This window comes from Carassius auratus, unplaced genomic scaffold, assembly GCF_003368295.1.
Source record: "Carassius auratus strain Wakin unplaced genomic scaffold, ASM336829v1 scaf_tig00009860, whole genome shotgun sequence".
Classification (NCBI taxonomy): Eukaryota; Metazoa; Chordata; class Actinopteri; order Cypriniformes; family Cyprinidae; genus Carassius; species Carassius auratus.
Genome location: NW_020524083.1, coordinates 180,390 through 193,397, shown reverse-complemented (window position 1 = coordinate 193,397; position 13,008 = coordinate 180,390). Strand labels below are relative to the sequence as shown.

The 13,008-nt window shown below is 42.9% G+C and overlaps 1 protein-coding gene across 1 annotated transcript in view; it reads left to right on the top strand.

The window, feature by feature from the left end:
• The first annotated feature begins 2,159 nt into the window (after window positions 1–2,159).
• The window catches only part of LOC113072681 (receptor tyrosine-protein kinase erbB-4-like), a 107,775-nt gene continuing 96,926 nt past the window's right edge, over window positions 2,160–13,008 (top strand). Inside the window, exons 1-2 of the mRNA XM_026245653.1 lie at window positions 2,160–2,172; window positions 2,268–2,403. Coding sequence (XP_026101438.1) covers window positions 2,160–2,172; window positions 2,268–2,403 — 149 coding nt within the window. The remainder of the gene's footprint in view (window positions 2,173–2,267; window positions 2,404–13,008) is intronic.

Below are 13,008 nucleotides of genomic sequence, written 5' to 3'. Positions count from 1 at the left end.
AATTAACAATTCTACTAGTGGAGTCAAAAGCAAAGCTGACACCTCTAGACCAGAAGGGGGATGCGGTCAAATCAGAACTTTGTGGTGCAGTTTTTGCAAGTCGCCTGAAAAAGTACTTTGAACAGCATACCCAGATCCAGATAAAAAGGTGGTACCATTTGTTAGACAGTCAGACTGTTCTTGGAGCTATCCAGCGTGAAAGCTATGGATTTCAGACTTTCTTCGCTAATAGAATTGGAGAGATCCAAGAGAGCACACAGCTACAGGACTGGTGGTGGATCCCTGGACCACTCAACATAGCCGACATTATCACTCGAGGAGCTGGGCCAAAGGAACTTGATGCGCATTCAGAGTGGCAGCAAGGGCCAGAGTTTCTACATCTTCCAGAGAGCGAGTGGCCAATTATGTCATCAAAAGATGTGTCTGTAACAGCTCGATAAAGCATTAACAAAATGCAAAAGAAGTCGTTTGTGGCTGCACTCACCAGAGCTCAAGCGAAAAGTCTTCCAAGTCTTGCGGGACGACTTCCTGCTGGTGCAGCTGTCCTAAACCTAGTAGATGAGAGGCGCTTTAGTAGTCTTAAGTGTCTAATCAAGACGGTTGCTTTCATCTGGAGAGCCGCCAAAAGGTTTACATCTGCAACAAAGTCCATTGAGACCCCAAAGTGGGAGGCGATTCCCACAAAAGGAGTTATCACCGTGACAGAACGTCAAGAGGCAATAAGAGACATCTATCTTGCTGCTCAAGAAGGGGTAACATTTCCAGTCACTACTACGGACCGCTTGGTTGTGTACAGAGAGCCAGAATCTGGGCTACTAGTCTGTGGTGGGAGAATCCATGGCTTCAGGGAGGATGGCACTGCAGTTCCCCTTTTGCCTTTCAATGCATGGGTCTCTACTTTAGTGGCAAGGGAGGCGCACAATGAGGGTCATGAAGGTGTGGCTGCAACCTTGCTGAAAATGAGGAGGAAAGCCTGGGTCATCCAAGGGAGGAAAATTGCTCAAAATGTAGTGGAGAACTGCCTTTTCTGCAAAAAGTCAAGAGCAAGAAGGTGCAAACAGGTGATGGCTGACCTACCTCTTGAAAGAACCACACCTGCAGCTCCATTCGAGTTCACTACAGTCGACCTCTTTGGACCGTACCTTGTCAAAGATGACATCAAGAAACGGGTCTCCATGAAAGTGTGGGGTGTCGTCTTCAGTTGTATGGCCAGCAGGGCAATTCATGCAGACCTGGTCAACACAATGTCGACAGAGAGCTTTTTGATGGCTTACCAACGCTTTACTGCAATAAGAGGGCACCCAAAAAAGATCTGGTCCGACCCGGGGACAAACTTCATTGGCGCTAAACCTGTCCTAAGAGAGCTGTACCAGTTCCTGGATGCTCAGAATAGAACTTCAATAGAAGAGATGTCGGCTCAAAAAGGTACCAAATGGGAGTGGACAATTCACCCTGCTGACTCACCTCACCGCAATGGGGCTGCTGAAGCCGCTGTCCGCATTCTCAAGAAGGCACTGCAGAGCCTGGGCAACAACACTGGCCTCAGCTACAGCGAGCTTCAGACAACACTACAACTTGCTGCAAACCTTGCCAACGAATGCCCAATAGATGCCAGGGTGCAGACCCATGAAGAAAGTGTGCAGTATGTGTCACCAAACACACTTCTCCTGGGCCGAGCCTCTTCAAGTGGTGAGATTAGAACATTTGACTTTGCAAATTACCCTTACAAGAGACTCCGAGAGATGCAGAACCAGGTCAACAAGTTCTGGAGGTCTTGGAGCCAGCTTGCTGGCCCAAACTTATTTCTGAGAAGTAAATGGCACACTTCGCATCGCAATGTTGCTGTCGGAGATATTGTCTGGTTGTGCGACCAAAATGCAGTGAGGGGCCAATTCAAGCTAGGACGGGTCGTGAGAGTCAATCCAGATGCTAAGGGCATTGTTCGAGACGTGATCGTCAAAGTGGTCCAAAGCTCCTGCCTTCCTGTCACAAAACCTGCACTAAACCGTCCATCGATCAAAGTCCTGAAAGAAGCTTTCCAAACCACAGTCCTGCACAGAGATGTTCGACGCCTGGTTGTCTTGCTACCAGTTGAGGACCAAACTCTGAGCTGACTGGCAGTAAGCAGGTGCTGATTTGCGATCTTTCCATCGGCTCCCATGGGAAGATCGAGTGGGAGGTGTGCTGACAAACTGCCTGGGAGCTCCTCAGTGGTGAAACTCCTCCTCCTTCAATCAGTGGTGAACCAGGTGGAACAATTCTTCCAGGTGATCTGAGCGTGCCAGTACCTGGCTTTGTTGTCTTTAGACCGCATTTAAGGCACCACAAGACCAAGGAAACCATCTTTGTCATCAAGGTGACTGTGCAAGACCAAGCCTTCCACAATACTGTGAAGGACAGCCGGTAAGCGCCATATTGGCCATGTTTGGCTAGACTGCCTTAAGCAGTCAAACACAAACTCTTGAACTCTTGTTGACTTTGATAGGACTTTTGCAGTGGTATTTGTAACTTCAAATGTTGTTTGTGGGGTAATCAAATTCCAAATTCATTGTTTGACAAAGAATGTGTTTGAAATTGTTAAAAGTAATTTCAACTTTGTAGAAATCTTAACAAAGTTCTTAATTCAGTTGAAAAAGTATAGTCTAAAATTATTTGGCTAAAGATACTTTGTTAAAAGATAAGAAGGTTCTAAAAATTTAAATAATTGATTGTTTTGTAAAGGATATATAGTTGTGTGGCTACAATGATGCCTTAGAATAATTCTTGACTATGAAAATACTTCTTAAAAGTGGAAACCTTGTATTTTGTAATGACAGTACTGTGTTTATCTGAGGAGAATGTGAAGAATTGTTTAGTTTGACTGTCAACTCAAATAATAACTGGTATTTGTCATTTCTTTTGAGGTTTTTCACCTGTTTACTGCTATCAAGGAATGGTAAATAAAGGACAAACAACTGTTCCCATGGCTGTTTATTGAGTGAAATCCAGTTAAAAGCTTCATGTGGAGGGATTGTCCTTTTCAAGTGGGGAATTGCACAAGGAATAGATCAGAACTTGACATGCATTGAAACATTCAAAAAATAAAGCTATTTGTGTGAATGCATATTGCTGATTATTGCCATAATTCATTTCACGAGTTCACACTTACATATAATTAGCTGAGGTGTGGTATGCATATTTGGCGTGCTGTCCGGGGAAGGGCTTATGGTGTTTAATGGTGTTTGTGGTCAGTTTAATTTGCAGATCCTTTATGTCAGATATGACTGACTAACCAATATTGACTAACCTACAACTTGGATAAGATACCTAGAAGTTTCACACCTACAGCACACATTGCAGACATTGATGCACAAATGCGGATACAGTACGTTCTACATGTCTACCGTATACTTTAAATAATGCATAAAAGTCCCTGATTTCGCTTAAGCAACTTTAAATATGATGCATGCACAATAAACTATTGTAAAATTTATTTACATCACTCGACAGAAAGGTTTTTGCAAGCTTTAATAAAATGTAAAATAACAGCATATTTCTAGGACATGCCTTGGGCTTGCACAGTATCATCAGCTCACTCATCAGAATCTTCGGTAATCCTCGGCAAACTTCGCCACGGCTCATTCGGTTCTTATTAAATCCTCTGTAATCCTTGGCAAACTTCGACAGTTGGTTGAACCGGCTCAATTGGTTCTTTTTGAGTTGTGCTTCCTGCGTCATCAGCTTGAAACTAAAGTTCGATTCAGTTTGATTTATAAACCACCTCGACTGGTTACTTCCTGAGAACCGGCTCAAAAGAACAATTTGTCTCTCTATTTGTTAGCTTTTACTTAATCAGATATTTCTCTAGTTATAGTTTCCCTTTATATTAGTTCTGCCATCTGTCTTGTCTCGTCCTGTCCTGCAGGCTGAGCTTCCCTGGCCGCTTACAGTAGCTGGACCGGTGCAGTGCCTTTGTGACCACGTGTGTGCAGGCTCTTTTGCTTTGTGTTCCTGTCATGCCATCGCTGCTATCCTCTGATCTTGCTCTGTCCTGTCGTTACTGCTCTCTGGCCAACTGTCATCTCAGGCTGGTCTCTGGGGCCATTACCTCGGTCTGCCAGTCTTTGTGCTACTCACCTGTCTATTGTTTGGACTCTGTTCACCCCCTTCCTCACCCTCTCCTGTCTTGTCTGCTGTTTTGTTCATAAACCCCTGAACACTAATTTCTGCTTTTGAGTTCTCCATTAGATACCATGACACATATGCAAAGATGCCTCTTTAATACGGACAACAATAAAAACACCACAGGTATTCCACATATTTGCAACTGTTTTCTGAACTTTTTTGACCTTTGCTAATTATTTGCCTTACCCCCACATGCACAGAACAGCTCTCAGATGGGAAATTACTACCTTCGAGTGGTCAATTAGCCATTTTTATTCCATTAAACAAATTACTTAAGGATGCTGTTTTTGAAGATGGTTTCAAGGTAATGTCTCACATTTGCAGACCGCACATGTCCTTTTTGATGTTTGCTCCTCCTCGCTGAAAAGAAAGGCACATCAAATAGTTCCTAAGTACTGGGACCCGGCCTTGATCTTGTTTGTGGAGTATTCTGTCAGGGATTTATTTATATATAAGGGGAGGGGTGCTGTGTCAACATCTACTAGCTGTTTTTTAGCCACTCTACAAAACTTCACATTTTTAAGCCTCGTTTTTCAAATTATAGTCTTTGTAGCAACTATCAAAAAAGCATTTCTTCCTTCTTGAAATTAGGAACATTTGAAAAATCAGATCAAACAGAGTCTGATGAATTAAATGGGACATTTCAGTTTTGTTTGTGGTTTTTGATTGCATGTGATGACATTTTCACACCTCTAGTGTTCTTATTTTCAATGTTATTTTAGTATTATTTATTATATCATATATTAGTGTTTTCCCTTTATATCTCACCTCAACTTGTTTTGTGTTTTTAGTGTCTATTTTTTAATATGTCTTATTTTTATTTAGAGTTTAATCAATTTTTTTTTTTTTTTGAATTTATTGTATTTAATCTCTATTTCAATTAACTTCAATTTAATAGATTTGATTAAGAAAGAAAGAAAGAAAGAAAGAAAGAAAGAAAGAAAGAAAGAAAATAAAAAGTCAGCATTTTTAGCCACTGATGCCATTGTAATATTTGCATACTTCATTATGACTGGTCTTGATTCTTGGTTGCATTTGCATATTGCCTTTATACTTTTTGGCAGATGCTTGGCAGATCCAAAGTGACTTATATTGCTTGCAAGGTACACATTTATATTTTTATATCAGTTCTTGCATCATGACACCTGACAAATATACATTTCACCCATGTAGCATCGAATAGTACTCTAACAACAGTCTTATCTTGACATAACCCCAGCCCCAAACCTATTTAATGATTTACACTGCTGAATCATTCATATTAACAATATTTGATCTTCAGCCGAGGTTCAGTAGTCTTTTGCTCTTGTTTTTCCGAACGAGCCAAACAAGAACAACTGCAACAACAACAACAACTTTATTTCCGTTTTCGAAGATTTCCCTTTCTTGTCAAACCCACACACAAGGTTGTTCCCGGTGGAGTGCCATAGAGCTCTGGTAGAAGATGTGTATCCCAGGTCAAATGCAGAGCCATGTTCTCTGGAGAGTCATTACTGCAGCCTGTCTGCTGTGGGGGCAAAATTAATGGAGCAGCGCTCAGAGTACCCAGCCTCACCTTCAACACCACCACATCAAGGCCTTCTCTATCAGCGCTTATCTGTGTTTCTCAATGCATATCTCCCTTACGGCTCTCTTTATACAGACTTTTCAGGAAATGCACACATGGGATAATGGCAGTTCCCTGTCAAGGGAACTTCGAACTGCGTCCTCTGAAGGGACACTATGGGGAACACCTCGTCTTGACCCGTGTCTGAAGCATACTTTGAAAAATGCCAACGTGTTGGCCAGCGACAGCCTCTGACGTCGCTACCAGCGCGACTATAAATATGCGCCCGTAGGACCCGTCACTTATCTTCTTCTTTTTCATTGACTGTTTTATTTGAAGCGTGCATCTGAGAAACGACCAGAACGGTAAGAGGGATCTATTATTGTTATCATGGCATCCACTAGCAAGGCGTTTAAACAGTTTGTGCATCCATGTCAGCTTTATTTGACACCTGATGACACAGGAAGATGCGTAGTCATTAATCCTTTTTGACACTGAAGTTAGTGCTCTGCTGGGTTCTACCCAGAAAGAGCAGGAGATATTTGAGAGTGGTGAAGAAGCTGAGGCTGAGCTGCTCATTTCTCCTGCTCTGTGTATGGGGAGCTGTTAGAGGTTATGGATCGTGCCACGGCAAAATAAAAAAAATAATGAAAAATAATGAAAAAAAAAAAAAAAAAAAAAACTTGCCATGGAAGCGTGCGAGAAAGGTAACGTCGCGAGGTAGCCTCGATGAGTGTTATTTATCTGACCATAGCCCGCCAGCCCAGGTGAGCCTCCCATTCTTGCCTGACTTACATGCAGAAGTCAAAAAGGAATGGAAGAGGCCGTTTTTCTCTCGCATCCATCGGTTTCAGCATACGAGTTATGCTGATATCGATGGCATGCACGAGAACGGCTATGAGAGGATGCCCCCTGTAGAAGAGATGCTGGCTAGCTATCTCTCAGTTGGGGAACATCCTCTCTAAAATCTCCCTCTTTGCCATCTATGCCCTTCCAGGATACATCCCGCTTAAATGGTAAATCATACGCAGCAGCAGAGCCCGAACAACAAAGGGGTCCTGGCCCATCTCGATCTGAGGATCGAAGACGGGCGCAGAAGGCTAGTGTCGTGGCTCGCGCTCCTCCCCCACCTGAGGGCAGGGGCAAGAGGAATCGCGGGTCACGAAGAGGTAAGCAGGGTCTGAGGGATGTGATTCAGATGGGGCAGCGTTCTCGTCCGGATCGGAGTGATACCTAGGAGTTCGTCACTTCCTTTTGGATGTTTTTAACTTCTGTTTTATTTATCCCCTGCCTAATTCCCCTGTAGCCACCAGCGCTCCACCTGATCGGGGTTAGGTGGAAAGTTTCTCACATAACAGTCTCCTATCCTGGACCTGTTATGTTTTTGGTTGGTCCTATTTTCATAGTGACCACCTTACTGACGGTCCGGACCAAAAGGGGGCGCCCCGTAAAGCGGCACTCCAGTACAGGAGGGTGGGTGAGTATGTAACCCTTTCTGCTTATGGGTGTTATGTTGCTGGTGGTTATGTCTACTAACAAACTCTGTGAGTTTCCTTTACAGTGCTCAGTTCCAGCCTTGTGCTCTGGCCACGATCACAGGCTTTCGGCAGGCGGCCGTGCCGCGTGGGTTCGCCCCCCCAGGGCGCGACACCCACCACGGAGCGTGTTCCACGTGCGGGAAGCAAGCGCTCTGCGGTTGCTCGTCCCGCACCCCTCCCAAGGAGCCTGGCTGATCGTCAGAACTGGCACAGCACTGCAGGGAATTTCATGGATATCCGACCAGGTCACCCTGAGGGGCCGCCTGGCCGCTTGGCGCATCCGGGGAGGTGGTAGTTACGGAGTCCTTCTATATGTACTGCTTGAGGGTTGGAGCTCGCCTCTCCCCTGCAATCAAGCGCCTCTGCGATGCTTAGGAACCTTTCTGTACACACGCTAAGCCTGTGTACTGTCTCAAAACCACATGGTGGTCAGTGTGCACGTGAACACTTTGCGCACTGTCTCATGTCCACGTAAGGGGTTAAGTGTGCACGCAAGGCTCTGCGCACTTTCTAAAATCCTGTACGGTAAGGGTTAAGCGCTCCGCTTCGTTCCCTTTCTTAAGATGATTAGCCCCGAGGTTCCTTGGGCTTCATTCAACCAGTGTGTATTTGTTATACACCCGAAGCATCGCTTCCCTCAACATGAGGGGCTGTGTGGACTCCTGCATATTGTGGTTTTTTCAGATAGTAGACTTCACCAGGTCTCTCTGAAAGCGAGCTCCCACATACTGTGGTTGTCAGGTAGTAGGCCTCACCAGGCCTCCCTGGAGTTGAGTTCCATATTACCTTCCACTGAGGTGGTTATCTGGTAACAGGTAGTAGGCCTCTCTAGGCCTCTCTGTAGGTGAACTCCCACATATTGTGGTTATCAGATAGTAGGCTTCACAGGTCTCTCTGAAGGTGAGCTCCCACATACAGTGGTTGTCAGGTAACTTTTCTGTACACACGCTAAGCCTGTGTACTTTCTCAAAACCACATGGTGGTCAGTGTGCACGTGAACACTTTGCGCACTGTCTCAAATCCACGTAAGTGGTAAGTGTGCACGCAAGGCTCTGCCCACTTTCTAAAATCCTGTAAGGTAAGGGTTACGTGCTGCCCTTCATTCCCTTTCTTAAGATGATTAGCCCCGGGGTTCCTTGGGCTTCATCCAACCAGTGTGTATTTGTGTGCCCCTCAACATGGGGGGCTGTGTGGGCAATTCTCGCGGTAGTTTAGCAGCGCTCCCCTTTTCAAAAAGGGTCGCCTATGAGCATGCTGCTCGGAGCTCGGAGTCCTCCTCTCATGGGAGACTGAATTATCGTTTTTTTCATCAGAGCGCTCCAGTAGTACATACTGTTTTGAGATGCACTGTGAGAGCAGACATTCTGCTAAGGCAGGGGCTGAGGCTCGGGGAATGGCGCCTTTGCACCAAGGTGTTGAAGCAGAGTTAGAGAGGTTGGCCAGATCTGGGTGGATCGGTTTTGCGGCTCAAGAGAGCGTCGCACTATCCCCTCTGGCTTCCTCTGACTCATCCAGCTCCATTGGGGCTGGATGCCATGGTACAGGCGTGGCCGAGGCTTCATCTGTACGTTCCGTCCTCCAATTGCTCTGCTCCCGGGCCATTCCATCTACGAGCTGCTCTATCAGAGTGCCAAGAGAGCCCCTCCTTTGTGACAGGCAGAGTTGGTAATAAACAGTGCTAAGTTCTTAGCCGTATCCCTTTAAAGGAATCTTTCGTGATTCCAAGCCTTCAGCTCTACCCGGGCCGAGGCCCTTCAGGTAAGTTGGGAATGTAGCTTAGGCCTTTGGCCATAAGGGATAATGTCATGGACAACCGTCGAACCGTCCCAGGGGCGACTCCCGGTGAAATGGTAGAGTTGGTACCATGTTTGCCATGATTCTGGCCTGCACTCCTCTCAGCATGGCGGCATGGGTATACTGTTCCCCATAGTGTCCCTTCAGAGGACGCAGTTCGAAGTTACCTTGACGGGGAACGTCTCAGGTTACGAATGTAACCATGGTTCCCTGAGAGGGAATGAGACACTGCGTCCTCTAGCTCCCTGCCATGCTTCGGACGCAAGCTTCACGAAGAAGATAAGTGATGGGCCCTACGGGCGTGTATTTATAGTCGCGCCGGTAGCGACGTCAGAGGCTGTCGCTGGCCAACACGTTGGTGTTTTTCAAAGTATGCTTCAGACACGGGTCACGACGAGGTGTTCCCCATAGTGTCCCTTCAGAGGACGCAGTGTCTCGTTCCCTCTCAGGGAACCATGGTTACATTCGTAACCTGAGATGGTTTTCCATACTATTTCTACACCACTTCTTCTCAAGTGAAAATATAGTTGTAATTGATGCTTTAGGCACTGTGTGGCTTGCAAGAGGAGTTCCTGGCTGGAAGAACCTAGTTTGACTAGAACTTGTAGTCAAAATACTTTTGCCTCAGAAATAACTAAAAAACGACCAGCATGCTTAAACAGAAGAGTCATTTTTACAGTTTGGTGGATTTTGGACTGAGCAGGTTTGCAAAAATCTTCCAATTGTTTTTTTTTTTTTTTTTTTTTTTTTTTTTTCTTGTCAAATGTATGACATGTATGTCTATTAGAAAAAACTAATAGACAAGTTTGTCAACCCTGTTACATGACATTTTTACCCTAATGACCCCTATTACTTGCTAGGAAAGAACAACATGCTTGCAGAAAATTAACATTCAGAAATAATTTTAATAGATAGTGTAAGATGGGGAAAGTTTAGCCTGGTAATACCAGACTCTGCTACTTCACTTTGCTTCGTAGACAGAAGCGAAATGAAATTGAGCGGAAGTAGGAAATCTGACGTAGTCAGGCTAGGGAAAGTTGTCCCCCTTGAAGGGATAGTTCATCTTAAAGATGAAAATAACCCATTGATTTACTCATTCTTAAGCCTCAAAGGGGGACCAGAGTGGCGTTCAAGATGATGACGCAGGATGTAGGCGTAGCACAAGTTCCGCTGAGAAGTTTTGAACAAAGAAGCGAAGAGGAGAGAACAAAACACCGTTCACAAATTAGAAGTAGAAAACAAGGATTTGTAAAGAAAAATGTTGGAGAATTTCAAAATAAGTCTTTACTGTAAACAAAACTTGGTTCTTCCAAGACTAGCATATTCCCACTGGAGCTTATGCTACGCCTACATCCTACATCATCTGCTGGAATGACACTCTCTCGTGAAGTTTGAGAGACTTAAAGTAATTTTATAGTTTCACAAATGAAAAAAAAAAGTATTGCAAGTTATTGTATTTTATGTCAAAATTAATAACTAAATGTATATACTAATACGTCAATTTGCTCATTTAGAATTATGTATGCAACATTTATTTCAAAGTGAATTTGAGAAAACATTATTGAGGAAATGGGAATTTGTCTTTTGAGTGCTTCAAAGTGTTATATTATTACGAATTTGTGTCAGTGGGGTTCATCTATGCATGGGAAACCATGTGGCATGAAATGTGCATAGTATTGTTTCATGGAGACATAAAATCCACCAAACTGTAGGAATGACCCAGAAGTGTGAAGTGGTTTTTCACTCGGTTGGCCCTTCATTATTGTGAACAGGAGGATTATGGCTATAGAAGACAAGAAGAATGATGAGATGTCATTGAGTCAGACTGTGGGTGGAAAAGACTGGTCACTACGCTTCTGTTATCTCAAATAAATGATTACCCTTCTATATTCATCATTGCTGCCATTTATCTGAGAGATGAGGGATGTTTTTGGATAGCAAATCTTTCTAGGGAAGCACAGACAAATTTAGAACGACAAAGTATAAAACACAACAGGATTAAACTCCTGTTTAAATGGTTGCATGGACATTCACAGTGTGTGAGATTATTGGTTGTTGTACTGTAATTTACGGAATTGATCATGAAAAAAAAAAATATCATTCAGAAATGTGCAATCAAAAAATTATGCTTTGTGTTTTACTGCAGAAAGTAGAGTAAGAAACTTTTGCCTGTAAATGAAGTGCCATATTCGGTATAATGTTTTCACATGGTTTAGCATGAAAATCAGCCTGATTTAGCATCCTGGAAAGTTCAATAAAGGGAAAATGTGGGGCCTGTTTAAATTGAAGTCTTTGAGATCCCATCTTTATAACAGCCTGAGGCAGCCATTTTTTTTAGACATGCAAGCACAGCTCCTATTTATTTAAATTGAAATTCCCAAGCGTTTTTCATTTTAGCAAATTGCTAATTAAATATGAAAGCAAATGCATCACAAATTTTGCCACTTTAGCTCAAATTTGGCTAAACAAAGATTCATTTTTTCATCTTGGCAAATGTGTTTGGACAAATATTAGATTTTAAAAAAAATGAACAAAATTATACTCTTCATCTCTCAAAATTGAACTGGCACAAGAATAACTCATCTGAGCTCACCCTTCAGGCATCACGTCCATTCTCCACCCAACATAACAAGATGACTCTCAGAATAACCATTAGCGATATACATCCAGTTCCCTGAAGCATCAAGCATAGAGAGACAGAGAAAGTTTGATCAGAATTTAATAGTAATGTGTTTTATGATGATGTGTAATTTATTCCGAATGTGGAACGTTTTAGATGGGATGGTGGCTTTTCTGTATAATTCTTTGAGATACAATGCATGATCCCTGTATACTCAATGTGTTTGTGAGAAGCTATAGGATTCTAGTGATATGATGCCATCGAACCTTGACATATGCTATTATGAAATAAGATTACAGATGTGCAATGAAATTAGTCACATATGGTGTGAAGGGCAACACACAAACACATACTAACACAAAGTCTGGAGAGGGAGTGCAGAAATAATTCTTATGACAGTTTAATGCAAGCAAACATCTGTCAGCACCACATCTGGAACAGGTGCCATTACCCAGGACAATAAATAAATAAATAAATAAATAAATAAATAAATAAATACATTTTTCACTCTGATAAAAACTGGGGCTTTTGGTTGAGTTTGAGGTGTTTATTTTTTGCATGTTTTTGCTATAGACAATATATGCAGAATCTATCACAACACATTTTTCTTGCTAGACCTTCTCAAACCCAAATTACAAAGCATCTTAGACACCTTTATTCTGAACATGACCTTTAAAGGCTCCATGAAATTAGAATTGGAGAGTTTTCTCTGTCTTTTAGTTCATGTCTGTTAGCTTCGAGTACTGTATGGTTATACTGGCCAAGATAAAAAAAAAAAAAAAAAAAAAAAAAAAAAAACTTTGGTAGTTTTACAGTTTAAAAAGACAAAACAATATTTGAATCTGGTTTGCGAGTGAATCACTCGATGCGACTGGATCTTCTTGAAACAGTTCACCAAATCAAACTGAATAATTTGAAACGGTTTGCGTCTCCAATAAGCATTAATCCACAAATGACTTAAGCTGTTAATTTATTTAATGTGGCTGACACTCCCTCTGAGTTGAAACAAACCAATATCCTGGAGTAATTAATTTACTCTAACAGTACACTGACTGAACTGCTGTGAAGAGAGAACTGAAGATGAACACCGAGCCGAGCCAGATAACAAACAAAATATTGACTTGTTCAAGACATCTCTTCAAGATTTTCAATGGGGTTTAGGTCTGGGCTCTGACTAGGCCATGCAAGGACATTCAACTTTTTCCCAGTTTAACCACTGTTGTCAGTTTTGCTGTGTGCTTTGGGTCATTGTCATGTTGGAAGGTTAACCTTCTTCCCATTGACAACTTACTGGCAGAGGCCAACAGATTTTCCTCACGAATTTGATGGTATTTTGCCCCTTCGAT